The 20,013-nt window shown below is 41.4% G+C and overlaps 2 protein-coding genes across 8 annotated transcripts in view; one reads left to right on the top strand and one right to left on the bottom strand.

The window, feature by feature from the left end:
- Positions 1 to 2,058, bottom strand: part of APOO (apolipoprotein O) — a 92,743-nt gene extending 90,685 nt beyond the window's left edge. The window contains exon 1 of one of the 3 annotated variants that reach the window (XM_075913301.1): positions 1,534 to 2,058. In XM_075913301.1, coding sequence (XP_075769416.1) covers positions 1,534 to 1,986 — 453 coding nt within the window. In that variant the 5' untranslated portion in view covers positions 1,987 to 2,058. Of the gene's footprint in view, positions 1 to 1,090; positions 1,370 to 1,533 lie in introns of those variants that run through there. The other 2 variants (XM_075913300.1, XM_075913302.1) reach the window with 2 other exon arrangements.
- Positions 1,619 to 20,013, top strand: part of C1HXorf58 (chromosome 1 CXorf58 homolog) — a 40,528-nt gene continuing 22,133 nt past the window's right edge. Inside the window, exons 1-8 of one of the 5 annotated variants that reach the window (XM_075913306.1) lie at positions 1,619 to 1,751; positions 2,262 to 2,361; positions 3,531 to 3,625; positions 6,670 to 6,781; positions 10,963 to 11,094; positions 12,109 to 12,338; positions 15,341 to 15,491; positions 17,708 to 18,027. In XM_075913306.1, the coding sequence (XP_075769421.1) occupies positions 1,720 to 1,751; positions 2,262 to 2,361; positions 3,531 to 3,625; positions 6,670 to 6,781; positions 10,963 to 11,094; positions 12,109 to 12,338; positions 15,341 to 15,491; positions 17,708 to 17,731 (876 nt within the window). In that variant the 5' untranslated portion in view covers positions 1,619 to 1,719 and the 3' untranslated portion in view covers positions 17,732 to 18,027. Of the gene's footprint in view, positions 1,752 to 2,261; positions 2,362 to 3,530; positions 3,626 to 6,669; positions 6,782 to 10,962; positions 11,095 to 12,108; positions 12,339 to 15,340; positions 15,492 to 17,256; positions 17,500 to 17,707; positions 18,028 to 20,013 lie in introns of those variants that run through there. The other 4 variants (XM_075913308.1, XM_075913304.1, XM_075913303.1 and 1 more) reach the window with 4 other exon arrangements.

Raw genomic sequence — 20,013 nt, 5'->3', positions numbered from 1 at the left:
CAGATTCCACTGGTTTCAATCTGCATAGATTTTTCCCTACAAGTATTACAAAAGTGACATATACACAAAGCAAGGGCACATGAAGTGAGGTGCGTGCTGATTGAACTATAGCAGCACTCTGGATGCAGATGGAGCACACAGTTCTCACAATGTTGTGTGCAATTGGCACACCTCAAAAACTCTAGGTACAGAAGTGGTTGGCAAAACTACCCTATTCCAGGAGACCATCTTTATTATTATGACAATTTTGTGGCCCACTGAGATAGTGTGTGAACTCAGGCGGTGCACTTGCTACCTTAGGTTGCCGCTCCCTGGTCTATAAGGACACTATGTCGCTTTACATCAATAAAAGCCCTGTGCCTCTTCGAGTTATGTCGATGTTGAAGAGTACTCAAAATGGTTGTGCTAAGCTGCCTAACATTTACCTAATTCTGTAGTTTAGGCTAGGGATGTAAAATCTTTAAACACGGTGTTTAACCAATTAACTGATTAAAAGGAGGGCAGCTGGAGCACCCTATCTGCTGTGGGTAGGGGCTGCTTCAGTCTGGCCACAGCCATCAGCTTGCTTGGGGGGCTGCCAGCCCTGCCCCATGGGAGGCTGTCAGCCAGCAGGCTGGAATGGCCCTCTGCTCATGGTTACCTGGTAGGCATCACCTGTTAAGCAGTTAACCAGTTATCCATTCACATCCCTACACCGAATTTCACTTAACATTTTGTTGCCCTATCATAGAGTTTGGGAGATCCTTTAGTAACTCTTTGCAGTCTGCTTTGTACTATACTTTGTATTAGCTACAGAAATTTTGTATCACCTGCAAATTTTGCCACCAGTTTACCTCTTTTTCCTGACTATTTATGACTGCAGAACGCCAATAGTCCCAGTACAGACTCCTGGAGGACACTCCCTCTCTCCATTCTGAGAACGAACCATGTCTTCTTCCCCTTTGTTTCAACCAATCTGCCTAGCAGGCTGTTCCCAGGCCTGTGCTGGAGCGCAAATGGCTTACTAAGCTGGGCTCAAAACGGAGGCACCGGGTTTACAGCCATGCTCAGGCCTCCGCCCAGCTTATAGCACCACACCACGAAAACACACCTGCGGGTGCCGGCCACAAGAGTGCGGCTCCACTCGCTCGGCTGCGGTGACTTGCAGAACTGAGGCCGCATCTCAAGTAGCAAACGCTGCAGGTCATCGGAGTCCCACCGGGAGAGGATTTCGCTCGGCACCGCTTTATCCTGCGCCCCCCCTGTTGCCAGGCCGCCCGTGCCCGCAAGGCCCATGCACAGCCCGGCACGGAAGCAGAGGGAGCCCTGGAGAACACGCAGCGAGCACCGGCACCCGGCGCCGCAGGCAGGTCGCGCAGGGGCCAGCGCTCGGCGCGGGCGGGCGGGGCCGGGCACACGAGTCACCCAGCCGGGGCTGGCGGCAGCGGTGGCTCCCTAGCCCGGGCCCCGGCAGCAGCGCGCTGGGCAGGAGGCTCCCGCAGGGCGGGCGGGCGGCGGGACACGGACCCCGCGCGCGCGGGACTTTCCTCTCACCTTGAACATCGCGGCGGCGCTGCTCCCGTCCAGGTCGCTGCGCGATGACGTCAGAGACGCACGCGCTGCGTTGGCGGTCCAACGACAAACACCGGCGGGGGAAGGGCAGGAGAGAAGAGGGGGGGCGTGGCCTGTCCCGGCCCCGCGTGCCCTGGTCTCTAGGCAACCAGGAGGCGCCGGGTCAGGATGCTGAGCGGGGCGCGGTATCCCGCGCGGCTGTGAGTAACCGCCTCGCCCCCTCCCCGCGTGTTCGCCGCCCTCGCGCGCCGGCTTGGGGCGGGGTCTCGGCGTTGCCAGGCCGAGGCCACCATCAGGGAGGCCGTGGGGACGCTCGGGGGCACCCGCTCCCTTCCCCCCTCCTCGCAACGTCACCCTCCGTGCCGGGACCGTGTCCCCGCTGCTGCCGCGCCCCCAAACGGTCCCGCTGTCTCTGCTCTGCTTGGGGGGGGGCATATCCCCCCCCTGCTCGCCTGAGCCCCTCCCCCGCCAGCTGCGGGGCTGGCTGCTCCCCTCCCGTGCCCCTGCTCTCTCCGCCGCTCTGTGAGAAACAAGGGCCGGTTGTCCCAGCTGAGCACGGCGGCAAACTGGACACGTGGCCACTTTTAAAACGCCAGGGCAGCTGGGACGGGGCTTTAAAAAAGAAGCTGCCTTGGCCAAAACAAGACCCATGGGCCCCTATTGTAAGTGCAGGGGGTTGGGGTGCTGATCTCGTGTCTCTTGGCTGTCAGGACAGAAGAGGAGCTGGCAGCTAAAACTCTTCAGCGAGCTTGGTGGAGTCACATCGACAGGAGGCTGTTCAGGCTGCTAACACAGACCATTCGGGCCGCGGTATGCTCCTCTGGAAAAGCCTTTCCCCTCCTGGCTGTAAACTACCCACGACAAGGACATTGATACAGAGGGACACTTACCCACACAACTTTGCTTGGCTACTGATGCAGTTACTCTTCTAGGGGGACCTTCTTCTTCTGGAATGAGCTCAGAACCCACTGTAAACCAAATAGGGCTGTGGTTCTCAACTGGTGGTCCACAGGAACATTGTCCAAAGTCACACTGTGCGAGCAGGCGCCACCATTAGTATGGTTTACGCTGTGTTCACAAGCATGTGGCGCATCATCCATAGTGTCACCTAGGACGCAACCGCGTTGTGTTGCTGGTAACGTCCATCTGAAGTTCTGAGCATCAGTGTAGCTGCCGCCGTTGTGCTGAGCAGTTTCTGTGTCATTTGTCCTGTGCTTCATGTGCTGGAGGTGGTTCGTGAACATTTTTTGATTGGCCTGGTGGTTCGTGGACTGAAACGAGTTGAGAACCACTGAAATAGGGGGAAGGGAAAGACCCCTCAAGGAATTACACTGGTATAACTTGTGATACAGTAAACTGGTATTTTTTAACACCCCTGAGCCAGAAAGTTACAATGACATAAAGTGCCAGTGTAGACTTGGCCGTGGACTGCTCTGCACATTCTTTGCTCTCATAAGTCTGTCACTGAGCACAGAAAATATTGGAGTGGAATCAGAATTTTTTTCCCCTTGTTCAGTAATGTCTCTGGGGTAAAGCGAGAGATTGATGATCGTTTAAGAGCAAAGGAACGACAGATAGAGAAGGAAAAAAGAGAGCACTTACCTAGACAGTTTGGGGGGTGGGGTTGAGTAAAAGAGAGGAGCTAAAATTGTATGCAAGATATTTCCTAATGTTTGTTGTTTTTATTGAAAACAACCTTGTTTTTGTTTTATGTAGTGCAAAGCTGAGAAAATAAAACTTATAAAATTGGAAAAGGAGGGCAAAAAGATAAGAATTTCAGTAAAGAATAATGGGGTAAAAGAATAAAATGAGTCATAAAAAGAAACAACAAATATCGCAGTTCTATAGTAATTGCTATCTAAGAACATCAGAGCATCTTAAAATATTAACACTCAGCTCCTATGTGAAACAGGTTTGGAATGTATTATAAGAACCCAAACCGCTCAATTTTTTTTGAATAATGTCTGTATCTGTTTCAGGAGTATTGTATTACATATGAAATTGTGAGGAGAGTGAGTCCTTTAGAAGCTGAACTTATAAAAGATCCTAGTATGCAGTGTAAAGTCAGATTCAGGTAAAGTATGCATATTTATTTCAACCCAGCATACAGGATGACTTTTAAAGTTAACCAAAAAAGTGTCATTAGTTGTTTGTATTACAGCATTACACTTAGGTTTTGTCTACACTTTAAAGTTTAAAGTGCTGTTGCAACAGCACTTTAAACTATAAGGCTATGTCTATACTGGCGCGATCTTGCGCCAGAAATATGCAAATGAGGGTAAGCGTGGAATATCGCCAAGTCTCATTTTTATATCTAATGAGCCACCATTTTTGCAGAAGAGGCTCTTGCGCAAGAAGGAGCATCTACACTGCCCCTTCTTGCGCAAGAAAAATCCTCTTGCGCAATACATTCCTAAAGACATTTAATTTAGAAATTATTTCTGCACCACACCACATCACTATTTTTTGCTATTTTTCTTTTCTACAACACTCCAGATATACACTAATTGTTATTTTTAAACATTCAAATAACACTTTGGAAATAAGTCATGTCCTCTGTGGAAATTAACATTTGAGGAAGCTGGTGATATTTGCAATTTCCACTACTCCCTCCATGGCTTCAGGAAGAGGAGAACAGCTTTAAACTGCAATCAGACTTTCACAGAGAGCCTTTCCTTAGTGGAGCCTGACCATGTGATGAGCTGAATCAGCATATTCACAAGCTACATTGCTCAAGTCCTTTCTTTTGCTAGTCTGCATTAACCAAATACAGATGCCTCAGCAAAGGGGTGTGGAGATAGCATGCATTTCTGCAACTGCCATGTCCTCTGGACGGAGTTACCGCTTCCAAGTGCCCCCTACGAAATCTGAATTTTGTATGGTTTATTCAGTGTGTGATCAGTCAAACAAATGCATTTGATTTGAGTTTGTCCTTTCAACAAAAGAAATTAAATGCTAAATGCAAATAGCCATGTTCAACATTTAAATATTTTTTAAAAAGAATTCTAGTGTTTTACTATTTGTAAACTGTGACCGCACTTCAATTATCTTATTTCATTTTGGCAGGAATTAAGATTCCAGTCCTGAAGTTTACAACACATAAATGGTCTGACTAGGGTTGCCAGGCATCCAGTTTTCTACCAGAATGCCTGGTCAAAACAGGATCGTGTTGGCTCTAGTCAGCGCAGCTGACTGGACCACTAAAATATGGTCAGATGCAACAAGGCAGGCAGGCTCCATGTCGGTAACTGCACCTAATGGGAGTTCTGGGGGCTGCAGCTACTGGAGATGGGGACACCACACAGAGCCCCCTGGCCGCTCCTTGGCCTAGGAGGCAGAGGCATATGTCACTGCTTCCCTGGGATCAACTGAGATCAGCACCGTCCAGAAGCAACACTCCCTCCTGCACCGCAATCTCCTGCTTCAGTCTTGAGCTCCCTCCCACACCCTAAACCCCTCATCCCTGGCCCTACCCCACAGCACATACCCCAGCCAGAGCTCACATCCCCCACACCTCAGTCCCTTACCCCAGCTTGGAGCCTCCTCCCACATTTGGAACTCCTCATTTTTTGGGCCACCCCAGAGCTTACTCCCATAGCCCCTCCTACATCCCAACTCCCTATCCTAACCCGGAGTAACCAGAGAAAGTTAACATTTTCTTACCCTCAAGAACAGTGCCCTTTGCAGAGCACATTGCGAACCCCTCAGCTCCACCCCCACGTTTGTGTGTCCTCTTGTACCTCAACCCCTCATTCCTGGCCCCACTCCAGTGTGTGCACCCCCAGCCAGAGCCCTCATCCCTTCCCACACCCTAGCCTGGAGCCCCCTTCTGCACTCAGAACCCGATGGCCCCACCTCCACCCCAGAGTCTATACCCCCAGCTGGAGCCTGCACCCCTTCCTGCACCTCAGCCCCCTGTGCCAGCCTGGTGAAAGTGAGCAAGGGTATGTGGGATAAGAAGTGATGGGGGGGATGGGATGGAGTCAGTGGGGATGAGGCCTCAGTAAAGGGGCTGGCAAGGGCGTCCTCGATCTGCAATTAGAAAGTTGGCAACCCAAGTTCTGATCCTGTACTGTAAAATGACAGATTGAGTCCTTGCTTTGTAATTCTATAATAAAATTCCTTCCGAGTGTCTCAAATCTTGCTCCATTCAAGTCAAAGAGAGTTTGTCAGGCCAGGACTTCCAGAAACAAGATCTAATTTTAGATTCTTAAATCCCCATTTAGCCACTTAAATATGTGACCAGGTTTTCAGAGTTCAGAACACTCTGCAGCTTCCATGAGTCACTAAGAAACCTGCATGTAGATTTAGGTAGCTAACTTTATTCCTTTTTAAAAAAAGGTAAAAAAGATGTTCTTTGGCTTTTGATCAAACATTTAGCATGAATGTACAAATTCTATTTATTTTGACAACAGTTGTTCCTGTTATTAGTTTGGAAGAGATTCTGGGGATTTTTTAAAACATATTGGTCTGTTTTAAATGTATCTAGAGAATTGAATGCAGCTAATGCATGCTTTACAAAAACACTGGGGTCATTTTCTTTTCACAAAATAGATATGACACGATTCATCTTCACACATTAGATTGCCTCATGAATGTGGGCAGCTCCAGTATGTTGGATACAAAATAAAAATTACATATCATGGTTTTGTATTTCCATACTGTCTGAAATGCAGGATTGTGAGTTTTTCTTCCTTAATTTTTATCACATCTCATTTCCTAGCTTTTCAATATTTTTTCAAGTCTTATCTGTCAAGTTTTCTCCACTTCTTAAATTACTGATATATATATATTTCCAATCTTACCTAACCCTAACAACATTTTTGTCTTTATGTATATTTACTATAAATGAATTCAGGTCTGAGTTTCCCCAGCGTAACCTAGGCTGCAAAGCCCCACTCTGCCTGAAGGGAGTTACAATAGTGCAGGTCACCACAGCAACTGTGTGCTGGCAATCATGTTTAAATTTTATAATTTGGGTTTTGTTTTTTTATCCCTACAGTTTTTAGAGGATGGTTTGAAATCTTGAGTGTTTAACTAAGAGTTATCTCTTCCAGTTTAAACAATAAGGGATCTGATCTTTATGGTGTCAGTTAACTTTGTTTGTTGTTTCTTTAGATTTGCTGGTCATAAGTTTCCACCTTTCATTGTATTTAAGATTTTTCGCCATACTGGAGGCCAAGGCAGCAAGTACCTAAGTGGAAAAAGAACAATAAGTCCAGCAAGTGAGGTGACTTACTAGATGTTTATATATGATTTTTTCTTCACTTACTACATTTAATCTATACCTTGTCTCTGAACTTTATTTTGCAAAATCTTATAACATCTTTATCCTCAGTCACACACATCTCCAATTCTAATAAGTAGCCGCTTCATTCGTTACACAATATTGTTTTATATTTTCAGGATAGTATATAAAACTCTTTGTACATCAAAGTCAATATTCTTTTTGGAATTAATTTTTTTCTAGGAAAGTTAGTCATCATAGACACTGTTCTGTATAACTGTTCTTACAATTATTTTGAAGTTCAAATCTGCCTTTATTTAAATAGACACTAAAACTGTACTTTTAGGCCCCTAAAATTAGTCACATCAAAAGATTTGTTTTTTATAAGTTTGCTGAACTCCTTTAACCATGTTCTTTTGAGAGGTTATCCTTGCAGTGTTGATGAAGGTAAAAACAAAACCTTAACTTCTAATACACTGAACAATAAATTCTATTTGATATAATTTCCTGTACAATGCTCATCTCTAGTATAAGTGCCAATAAAGATATACTGTGTACATTTAGATTATAAGGTCTTTGGGGTGTGGATCTCCTTTTGTTCTGCATTTGAAAACAGATTAGCATGGTGGGGCCCTGGTCCATGATGGTATTGCAGTAATACAAATAATAAGTTGTTTTTCTTCAAGCATAGAAGCAAATCCATACTCTAGTATTTGTTATTCCTGTAATATAAGCAGCAAAAAATATTTTGGACCAAAACCAGACGAATCTTTTCGAAATTGTGTGGTGAAGCTTGGTTTTCAGGTTGGATTTCTGAAGGCACATACTAGTGTGTTTTCCCCCTTTCAAATGGCTTAGTCCTTATTTACTGTATTGTCTTGAGTAAAAGAGGTTTTAAATCACTACCAGAAAAATGGGGTATGGCCATTGATCAATTCAATTATTTTTTATTTATAATAATTTTACCTCTCAACTTCTTTACTACCAAGAGGGCCTAGTAATTATAGATATAAACCATTGAAATACAGACATTTCTGTATGAGAGGGCAATAGGCAATTAGTACTCTATTGCGAGAGGGGAGAGATGGAATGATCAGGGTATCCCGTGGCAATGAGAAAATCCACTCAACATACGTACTATAACATCACTCAATGTTGGGAGTTCACACAAAAAAAATGTTTTTAAAAAATGAAAAACAAAGTCATGCCAAGTGAAGTAAAAACATTTTTTCACGGGAAGGCTGTGGGATATTTTCTATGTTAAAGTACTAGTGTCTATTCCAAACTACTAATGTGTAAAAGCAGTTTGAAAAAGTTATCAGCATTTAGAAGAATCAATTTTTTTTTACACTGGCAAAGTGTTTTTTATATTTAACGGGCCATATCCTAATCTGATATGTCATACCTCCATTGACTTTAAATCAATCAATCTATCTATCTATTTGTCCTTTGGGCTCCTAATGGAGCATAGGGCCTCCACAGTCATTCTCCATCTTTTGTGAGCCTTAGCGATAGTCTCGATTTGATCCCATGTTAAGCTAGCTGCTTTTACTTTGTCCAGGAAGCTTTATCGCCATGTTTGTTTGGGACATGCCCTTTTCCTCTTTCCCTTTGGATTCCATTCTAACGCTTGTCTCATGATACATTCCTCACAGTCTTTATGCAGGAGGTGGCCTACCCATCGCCATTTTCTCTTCTTAATCTGGACCTCCATTGGTTTCTGATTTGTTTTGGTCCACAAGGTTTCATTTGGCATTCTATCATACCACTTTAGCTGGATAATGCGTCTAAGGCATTTATTGACAAACGTCTGAATTCTCTTAGTGTTGCCCTGGACAACACGCCACGCCTCCGAGCTATGCAGCAGCACAGATTTCACATTAGAAGTGAAAATGCGTAGTTTGGTTCTCATTGAAATGGCTCATGTACCCCAGACTGGTCATAGTATGGTAAAGGCTTGTTGTGCCTTTCGCGTTCTCACACTGATATCCTCTTCAATTCCCCCATTCTTGCTGATAAGACTCCCCAAGTATATAAACTGGTCAACCTCTTGCATTGCTTTTCCTTCAATTGTAATTTCATCTTCCTGTCTGTTGTTAATGTGCATCAACTTGGTCTTCTCTTGACTAATCTTAAGGCCCACTCGCTCAGCTGTTTCCTGTAGGGCATCCGTCTTCTCTTGTACACGCTCTAGTTTATCTGCAAGCAGGGCTAAGTCATTGGCAAACTCTAGACCTTCAAGTTTCCTAGTTTGAGTCCATTGGACTCCCCTTCCTGAGTCAGTATATGCTGTTTTTGTGACCCAGTCTAGGACAATCAGAAAGAGTAATGGAGAAAGAAGGCAGCCTTGGCGTACACCTGTAGTGACCTGGAATTTTTCTGATAATTTTCCATCATGAATGACTTGGCAGGAGTATTCTTCATACAGTTTCCTGATTATGGTAATCAGTTTGCCTGGAACTCCGTAATGTTGCATGATGGTCCAGATGGACTGCTTGTCCACACTGACGAAGGCTTTCATAAAGTCTATGAAGTTGATGTAGAGTGGTGCTTGCCATTCAATGCATTGTTCTACGATGATCTGAAGTGTTACTATCTGGTCTGTGCAAGATTGTCCTCTCCTAAAACTTGCCTGTTCTTCTTGTAGTTTGTGGTCTTTGGAATCTTTCATTTGTTCTAGGATGACTCTGATTAATACTTTGCTTGGGATGGACATGAGGATAATCCCCCTCCACTTTTCACACAGTGACAGATCACCGGATTTAGGGAGTTTCACTAACAGCCCTTTTCTCCAATTCTTTGGAATCTCTTCTGTTGTCCATATCAGATTTAGCAAACTGTGTAGCTTGTCCACTATAGCAGCTCCTCCTTCTTTTAATACTTCAGGCGGAATATTATCAGGTTTTGCTGCCTTGCCATTCTTTAGGTTCCTTATTGCCTTGTACAACAGCATTCTTGGACCATTCTTTTGTAATTGCCCCAGTGTTAATGTCTAGGGGTTCTCCTGCTTCTAGCTGTGGTGAATTTGTTGGTGGTGATCTGTTTAACACTTCTTCAAAATGCTCCTTCCATTTGGCTAGCTGCTCACCCACTGTGGTAAGTAGCTGACCATCTTTGTTTTTGACTGGTTTGTTTGGGTTTCTCTTCCTTCTGCTCAAGACTAGAGTTGTATTATACAGGGTTTTCAAGTCCCCTTGTTTAGATGCTGCCTCTACTTTTTTCTGCAGTCTCATCTATGAAATTTCTCTTATCCCTACGGGCACTTTTCGTTACTTCCTCAGTGATTTCATGGTATCTGGATGATGCAGCTTGTTTCTGGCCTCTTGTTTTTGCTTGGTTGACTTGTTGTTTGAGTGCCTTTCATTCTTTTATCATTCTCATGTCTGATCTGTGATCCATTCTTTCTGGAATAGTGCTATGAAAATTATACAAGGTGAAGATGTGGACCAAATCAGTCCTTCTGAATCAGTTCTAAACAGAGTCTCAAACAAACAAATATCACCATTAGGCAAAAATCAGACTTGATAAGTTTCAGCCACAAAGATGAAGGTTTTTAAAAAGCTAGTAAAGACCCTAACTGTAGTGCTTGTTACCCACTCCAGCAATAATACTGTCAGAGGGAGGCAAATTAAATGGTCACTGTAAAAGCTTACATGAATGAAATAAGAATGATTAGGAGGCTGAATAATTAACTTTTAATTTTCCATCAAAAATGTAAATCCTAGATTAGTTACTTGATGCATCTGGGGGAAGCAGCCATGTCACTAAAGCATTATTTTCAAATTTGCAACTGAATTGTTTCACCATTATGCGGACCACTATTTTCTCATTATTTACTTGTATTCTATTTGTTGTCTCTTGTCTTATGCTTAAACTGTAAGTTGTCTGGGGCAAGGATTGTCTTGTCTATTTGTACAGCACTTGACACAGCATTCTTGCACCATGACTAGAATTTCTACATAGTACAAGTATATAAATAATAGTATTTATTATGCAGAGTGGACAATCCATCTCCAGTCATTGTGAGCTTTCTGAGTACAAACCAGAATGCCTTATTTAATTTTTTGTTGAGTACTGGTATTTCAGTAGCATTAAAACTTTTTCCTGAGATGAAGTGTGAGGACTTTAGTGTGTGCGTGCACGGTTTTGTTTTGTAGTTACAGTATATTTCCTGGGTTTTTTAGGCAGCAGTTGATGCTTGCAAGTTGATGGGACATCGGAAATATTATGATCAAATGATATGGGATGAACTTCAGTACCAAAACCACAAAATAATAGATGAAACAGATGTTGCTACAGTGAAAGATTACATGCAAGTAAGAAATGTTTTCAAATATTTTCTTACAGGTTTTAATAATAAAAATAAAACCCTTCTGGGAGGAAAAAGTCACTCTGATCATGTCTATAATTGGAAGATGAAAATGTAAGGATCCAATTCTTAACTGCTTACAACTTGTGCAGTCATTAACATCAGCTCAAAATGAGTGTAAAAGGTACATAAAACACTACTCTGTGAGCACAGAAATTTGATTTAGTAGTGTTTTACATCCATCTTGCATAGATGTGAATGAATCTGAGATTCATCCAAGACACTGCGGAATGAAACTCTAGGATTGTGTTTCTCTGACACCCCAGAGAAATTATTAAATTGTCTGGATTAGATCCTATAATATGTATCGTCAGGGTTACACAAGGATGGTAAAAATCATCCTCTGATAACAGATACTCTGATACTCTTTAAATGGAATAAGTGAGAAGTGATTTTGATGGAATTACGTCTGATTTACAGTGATATAAGTGAGAGAAAAATTATCACCAAGACTTGCTGATGTTTTAGTGCAGCGAAACCTTTTCTGGTTAATTGTTGTTTTATAAAAATTTAGAGCCAAATCCTGGAGGATTGGCTATATACCACTCAGATGTAGGAAGGATGGTAGCACATAAAGATGTTAAACAATACTTTAATTTCAATTAATTATTGGTGGTTCTAGAACAGTGAAGGATATTCACACTGATATTGTGCATAAGCATATTTTTGTGATCAGTTTAAATTTAGTGATTCTGTTGTAATTGTATATATTTTTATGTAATAGGGGTAGATAGATCCAGAGAATAGATGTCATTGTATTATAGAAATTTTAAAGCAGAGTAGGTCATTTCTGGGGTTCCAACTGTTTGATTTATTCTGAATAAGGTTTTCTTTAATGTGCAAGCTCATCATCAAAATGATTGAGGATGAGAACATATGAATGGGGGAGATTTTGATTTGTACTGAGATTCCATTAGGTTTTGAGCAAGCATTTATTTATTATTATTTTGTGGCCTTATAGTATATCAGTAACCTGGATGAGACCCCAGCATACTTTGGTGGCAGAGACAACCGCTGGAGAAAATTATCTCTGGAAAACTTTCCCAAAACAATGATAATGTATGACATAATGGATTATGCACAGTCTGGGACATTGTCAAACCGACTTAAGGAGAAACTGACATTTCTGCTCCTGAGGCCACAGAATGAAGAGACACGGCATGATCAACTCATGACTGTTTCTCAAGTCAGGTAAAAAGTCCCAACAACTTATCCATAATAAGCTTAATTTTTTATTTTTAATTTCTATCCTTTGTTTTATTGTAAGGATCTCAAAATACTTATTGTTTACAAAACAGCAGTGACAGTGGTAAAATTACCCATTTGTAAAATGGGGATAAATTAGCACAGAGGAATTCTGTGACTTGCCAAAGTTCATACACAAAATCAGTACAGAGTCAAGAGTAGAACCCAGGAGTTACTCGTAGTCCTTTGCATTATCAGCTAAATAATATTGTCTTGCAGATGGTCCAACAACATTTTAATTTTTTTGTAGAAAAAGGTCTGCATGATCATTTCCTGGCAATATAACAAGTACGTGCCACAAATCTCCACCTATAGAAGAGAAAAATTGGATTTTGCTTTATATATTGGATTTTGCTTTAAAATTACCGATAACATTTTTTAACTTCCACCATCAGTGTGTTTCTCACTAACACATGCTGGGAAATATTTGGTGTCAATATCAAGTGTCTTGATATACTCTTTTAAATCACAAATCTACTTGGTTTTAAGAGGCCTTAATCCAAATCTTTTCTCTAAGGGTGTGTCTAGACTACCTAGTTTTGTCGACAAAAGTGGACTTTTGTCGACAAAACAATACCAGCATCTACACTACCGCGGAGTTCTGTCGACATAACGTCGACAGAACTCCGCGGTTTTGTCGACGCTGGTATACCTCATTTTACGAGGCATAACACTTTCTGTCGACAGAACTCTGTCGACAGAAGGTGTTATTGCCTGTAACACTGCGTCCAGACTACGGAGTTCTGTCGACAAAGCGGCTTGCTTTGTCGACAGAACTCCATGTGTCTGGACGCAAATTGTCGACGGAAGTTTTGTCGACAGTATCTGTCGACAAAACTTCCATCGACAAAACGCGGTAGTCTAGACGTACCCTAAGTATGTTCGCTGCAATGGAAAACATAACACTGAGTCATGTCATTCTTATTTTGATTGCCAGCACATCTTTTTATGAATTTATTTTTCTGGTCTTTTTAAAAGTAAGCTGACTTTTTCAGCTTTTTTTCATTAAAGGATTACTGTCAGATTTGTCAGGAATCTTCCTGTCTCCTATAAAAGTTACATTGTTGGCTATTACTGTATTGACAGCCATCAAGTATGAAGTCACCTGTTCAACCAGTAGTTTACAGCATAGGTATAGGCAGTGATCATGTGAATTGCCCTCTGATTCCCTCACTGATCTCAGTGTTTCAAAGGAATGAGATCTACTATGTGAAATAGTAGTTGGATTTTTATTCCCATTCAACTGTGATTTCTGTTATGTTGTGGCAGCACCCAGAATGCTTAGCTGCTTTCCCCGAACACGGAGGATGACAGTCTCTGCAATGCAGAGTTTATAATCTAAAATTATATAGGTAGATGAAGGGTGAAAGTAATCCACCTGATGAGACACACATCTAATTAGTTATACTTTGTCTAGTTAAATGCATTCAATTGTTGCCATCTCATCTCCTTATCTTTCCTCCACAGCAATCCCCAGCTTTAATTCGTGAACTCTTATGTCATTCCCTTGCTACAAACAACCCCTTTCCTTTGCATAATAGTATAGCATACTTATAAGGATTGTCAATGCTACTAGGAGAGATGTGTCAGTTACTGCCACAACTGGTAATTTTCCAGTGTGATCATCTCTTCACTAATAATTGGAATGAAATCACATATCCCATTGATCAACTTTGATTGTGACAACAGGTAACCATGCAGTTCAACTCCTTGCGAAGGTTAACAGATTCTTTTGTCTGTATGGCCTCACAGTTCAGAGCATGGGGCTGTGAATTGCAACGTGCACCAATGTGTTGTGACTTCCCCCATGTGGATGCTGGTGGTGCAAACTAAAAGTTATCTAGTCTCAAAGGTACCTACGTTTGGGCTTTTTTTTGGGCAGATACAGCCTAACAAACCCACAAACACAAAAAAAGGAGTCCTGTGGCACCTGAGAGACTAACAGATTCATTTGGACAAACTTTTGTGGGAAAAACCCACTTTATCAGGTGATATAGAGTGGAAGCTACAGAAGCAGGGGTATATACAAGGAAGAAATTACTTGTGTTAATGAAGCTAATCAAGTCAGGGTGGAAGTAGGTCACACACATCTCCACACCAAATGCTGTGAATTGGGTAGGTCTACACTGCAGAGAGAAACCCACCGTACCAATTCTCAGAATCTTGGTCAATTGACTCAGGCATGCAGGGCTTTTGTTGTCTGGCTAAAAATAACCACGTAGACATTCCTGCTCAGGCTGGAGCCTGAGACCCCTTTCTTCCCCCGCTCTGGGTTTCAGAGCCCAAGTGGGACTAACTAAATTTTTAGCCCTGCAGCCTGAACCCTGCAAGTCCAAGTCAATTGACCTGGCCTTTGATACTCAGCACTGGAGGATTTTCTGTGCAGTGTAGACATATCCTTTGATTTTAGTGAACATTGGTGCTTGACTTTTTTTGGTGAGGGAAAGACTGTTAGATAGACACAGTCTGAAAAGTTGTAAGTTTTGTGGGGTCTGGAACAGAGCCACACGAGAGGAACTTTAGAGGCCAGGAGAAGGAACAGTGAGAAAGGTGTGTGTGTTAGATAACAATTGACTGATGCAGCTATTATGCCATCTTTGATGTCTGATGCATGCACACCAATCTCATGGAAGCTATGGCACAGGGACATGAATACCTCTGGGCTCAGCAGGCTAATGGGATTTACTAAGAAGTGTGACTCCTGATAAAGAAAGGATCCTAAGGATTTAAAACTAACATAGAATTTTCTATTTTTTAAACATTTTTTCTAGCCATTTTTACCTGAAATCATGAATATGCCTTCATAATTTGTTCTTGCAGTTATGTATGTGGTCTAGGCTTTTTTTTTAATCTTTGATTTGTTTAAGAATTCAGCAGAGCATCCGATAGAACATACCTTTCAAGATGTTTCATATTTGGGTTCTTTACATAATGCTCAACTTTTCTAGGTCTCCTACACCTTGTCCTCCAACAGCCACCTCTTCATGTAGGTCTTATCGACCCTCTTTACTGCCTAGACCTTCAGCACGTCGCTCACACCAAGCTCGACAGAAGGTAGCAAAAATGAAAAAAGTTTATGAGCTTGAAAAAAAGAGAGAGGTAAATCATTAATGACTGATGTGTTAATGATACAAAATAGGAAATGCACTGATTTTTTTTTCCAGAACAAAACTCTACCATGTCTATACAGGAAGTACTCATTGGTCTGCAGTTATAGGCAGGTACTCAGGCAGCATGTAGAAGGAAACCATCTAATTTAAATGTAGCCTGAATAAAACAGACATAAGGCACTGCAAGGAGCTGTGACTAAAGGCTGGGAACTGCAGTGAGATGGGGCAGAGTGGAGAAATCTGATAAGGAGGCAGAGGTGGGGCTGGTTGAGCAAAGTGACTGGGAAATAATGAGGTGGGAGAAAATAGTGATGAGACAAGCAACCACAATGCAGGGGGAGATCTGGGTCTGGCTGGATTAAGAGACTGAAACAAGGATCTGGGGCAGGAGAGGACACATATGAAAAGGGCAGGAAGGGAGACTGAGATTGGGAGCCAGTCAGGACACAACGTGGACAGACAACTGGAGAAACATGTCAAGGTTGGGGAAGGAACAGGAACTAACTGGGCAAGGAGCTGTGGGCAAGAAGTCTGACGGGGTGAGACTAAGTCTAGGAGCAGAAGTTTGAAAATGGAAAATGGAAAAATTAGGCTAAGAATAAGACTGGGATGAGGAAACTATGATGGGGTAGTGAAAGAACTAGGAGAGTGACTGGTTAGACATCTAGTCTAGTGTTTCTCAAAGTGGGCTGGCCGCTTTGAAAAAGCTGCTAATAGGTTGTTCCAGTTTGTTTGCCTATTGGCTCCTTGGCTGCAAAGCCATGAAGTGAAGAAACCAGATTGGCCTTTTAGCTCTCTCAAGGTGGGCCCATGGCCCACTTTGAGGATCACTATCTTAGCCCTTCAATTCCTTTTGATCTTATTAAAAAGGTTAAAAAAATATATAAAATGTTTCAGTTTGATACAAAAGAAATTCTCCAACATTTTATTCAACTCATATTTTTCCAACTTTTGATTCGCCAGATTGTTTTTTTAAAAAAAATTCAATTCAACTCAAACCAATAATATTTTCAAACTGCAACCAAACAAAAAAGAGGCAGTTATTCACCCAGCTCTAATTAAGTCTTTCCAGCTCTTCATCATCTTTTCTTATAGCCTTCCCTTCTGACTCAGTCCTTTGTAGACCTCTTATAACTTGGGCTTTTCACCCAGTAAGGCTTCTCAGTTCAGGATTATTCCCCAAAATTCTCCTACTCTTCACACATCTCTCCCCTAGACCTTCTGCCTAAGAGTTTGAGAGAGTTGTCATCTAATGCCTCGTGCCCTCTTCTCTCTCTCTAGACTGAGTTTCTCTTTAGGATGACTACATGTTCTTTATCTCTCAGCAAGTCTGATTTATTCACTTACTCATTCTCTTCACTTGAGAAGATGGTCTGATAAGTGCACCTGTGCTACAGCCCCATGCATAATAGCACCAGCTGAACAGATTAACATTTTTAAGAAAAAAAAAAGTGTAAGACACTCAAATATTTTTTTCAACAATAATGTTTTAAACTTTTTAAACTTATGTTTTAACATTCATACTGTAAATTAGTAACTGCAACACAATCCTGTCACAGAATCAGCTCCTCTAGACTTGACAAATGCATGTCTAGGGTTTGTTTTCACACTCATGTAACAGTGAGAAATATCAAATCTCTACTGTTGAGTTCTGTTTGGTTTATCTGAATTTACCATAACAAAGCTATATAATGTGATCTGAAGTAGAAAATTCTTGCTGTTTTGATATAATAAATAGTGTGTATAATGTTCAGGATTGGAAATTGGATGTTACAAATAGAAGTCACTCAAATGAACATCAAGAAAGGATGACTGCACCAGTTGAAAACCCTGAAGATCATTCTAGCTTTTCAGATGAAGAGTGGGAGCATGAAGCCGCTAAATTGTATGCTTGGTCTCAGGCATTATCTCCTGAAGACATTGGAGTATCTTCACTCACATTTAATTTCTGAATTTTAAAATGGTTATTTCACATTAACAGTAAATCGAAAACATTTTTAGATGTTTTCAAATATTTCCTATGTTGCTGAAAATGTGTTACAAATTTTGATCGAGAACATGAATTTTATATATATCATTGATTTTGCCTTGGGTATAACAGATTTAGAATTTGAGCAACCTCCAGATTAGTTGGGAACAGTGTATATTGTGTATGATTACAGTAATTGTTTCACTGTACTTTTGCTTATTTCACCTTCATTATAGAATCATACTACAGTAGTTACTTAGTGGTGAAGATTGCATTCCAGCCTCTGCTCCCTGCTTCCCAAAATGAAACCATTCTCCCTGGAAATTCACATGCAACATTCCATTCCAAGGTAGAATTTTTCTGGGAAGGTTGAAACAAAATCCTATAAGCAATTTTAAAGATATAGGGTTATATTAAGGTTTTATTGTACAATTTTGGGACCAAAGCAATCTTAATCAATTATATGGTGATTCTAGCATCATATGACAACCCCCCACTGTCCTCCTTTGCATTGCAGCTGTGGTAAATATGAGTGTGCTTAGCACTCACCAGAGCTCCACATAATGCCATCACTCTTTCGCGATAGGGTTTGAAACCAGTGATACTCGTCTTCCTTAACAAAGGTACGTGTAGTAGCCCATCAAGTCCTTTAGAGAATACGATCACATCCCTAGAGCCCTGTGTGGATACAACATTTTGTATCCTCATCTATATCCTCAAAAATGAGCTGTGGATATCCACATCTGCAGATTTGCAGGGCTCTACACATTGAGCACCTGATTGGAACCTGCCAGATTTAGATGAATCAACCTGTAATACCTGGCTTTTTCCAACCAACCCTATCCATGCAGCCTTAATACGAAAATACACACTTAAAATCCGTGTTAACCAGTGGCAAAGCAAGGTGTAGAATCCATAAGTTGTGGGAAAGGTTACCAATACTGGTAGCTGCTGGGCACTCTTATTTTATCCTATAAATACAGCAGCATTAACTTCTCACCCTTACTCCTTGCCTCAGTTAACTACAAAAGCACTCTTTTTATCCCTGGAGGAGAAATATTAGTAAAGAATATTGATTTTTTTTCTAAAGTACCAGAGTCATACAAAGCTGTAGAAAATAGAATTTCTGAAAAACTACAAGAAGTAGATGCCAGTCTCATATACATCAGAAGGTATCTGCAGTCTTTTGTATAATACATGAAAACTTACTTTAAGGGAGTGCTATAAAATAGTGCAGTTTAATAGTTTGTATCAAAACATTGATATTGCCTATGAGTTTGCTTTCCTGTACCCTCCCATCCCTTCCAAATAATTTCACTGGTTCTTATCTTGAATGTAGTAGTATTATTTGACAGCTAGGTTAACCCAGGAACCAAGCCTTGCAATAAACCCCATTGCCAACTCTGTTCACACATCTACCCCAGTGACACCATCACGGGACCTAATCACATCAGCTATACCATGCAAATTATTTATGAGATATGCACCATCTTGTGCCAGCAATGCCCCTCTGCTGTGTACATTGGACAAATCAGACTGTCTCTGCACAAAAGAATAAATGGATGCAAACCAGACATCAAGAATGGCAACATAAAAAAAAAAGTGGGTAACTAACTTGCAAGTTGCCATTCTAAGGGGGAAAAGCCTTTTTTGAGGAAAAGTGGCTTTTTGAGAAAGGGTGTTCGCCGAAAAAGCTGTATCTAAACTACTTTCACTTTCAAAAGCTTCCTCTTTTGAATCTTCTCCGTAGTCTAGACATAGCCAAACAGACTAACATGGGTACCTTTTGAAAACGTTCCTTTTAGTTTCTCTTGCAATCTCACTTCATTCTAGCTTATCACTGCAACAGATCAGTGGGAACAGGTGTTCATGCATGACAGTGTGCAGGGCAGCACCCTTTGCTTAAGGTGGAGAGCTGAAATGCTATTTGGGGCTGTAGTTCTACTTTCTTACTTTGTGGATAACAGATGGAGTGCAAAGTAACATGCTAATCACAGGAATTGCTGATAGATCAGATTGGGTGGTTTTGGAATAGCATGGAATATTCCCAAGTAGCAGGTAGGGAATCAATACTGGCTACCAGTGTGAAGTACTGTATGGAAGAGAGGGAAAAGCAGCATTAAGTCCAGACACCATACTATTTTACAGAAGCTGCTATAGTAAGGTAATTACACCAAGTAGCTGAATGAGACAAGCAGGAAAAGAATGAATTTTAGAAATAAATGGGATAAAACAAAATGGAAAGAATAAATCCCAAGAGAGTGTAAGATGTAGTTGAAGAGGGAGAGTTCATTGTGGTATGTGTCCATCACAAACAGGCATGTGCCCTCCTCAAGAGGCAACTAAGGTATCTAAAAGTAGAAGCATGACATGAATGATCAAGTAAGGAACATCAGAGAAATGGAAAAAATTAAGATGAAAAGGGATGAGGCAAAAGTGTCCCTTCTGCTTTGTCTCCCTAACAAAAATAAGGAGCTGAACAGAGTTTGATAAAATACCGTGGCTTTTGTTTTGGGACGGTAAGAAAAAAAGGTTAGAAAGT

The sequence above is a fragment of the Pelodiscus sinensis genome, chromosome 1 (assembly GCF_049634645.1).
Source record: "Pelodiscus sinensis isolate JC-2024 chromosome 1, ASM4963464v1, whole genome shotgun sequence".
Classification (NCBI taxonomy): Eukaryota; Metazoa; Chordata; order Testudines; family Trionychidae; genus Pelodiscus; species Pelodiscus sinensis.
Note: the sequence above shows the minus strand (reverse complement) of the source record. Positions and strands in the feature narration are given on the sequence as shown.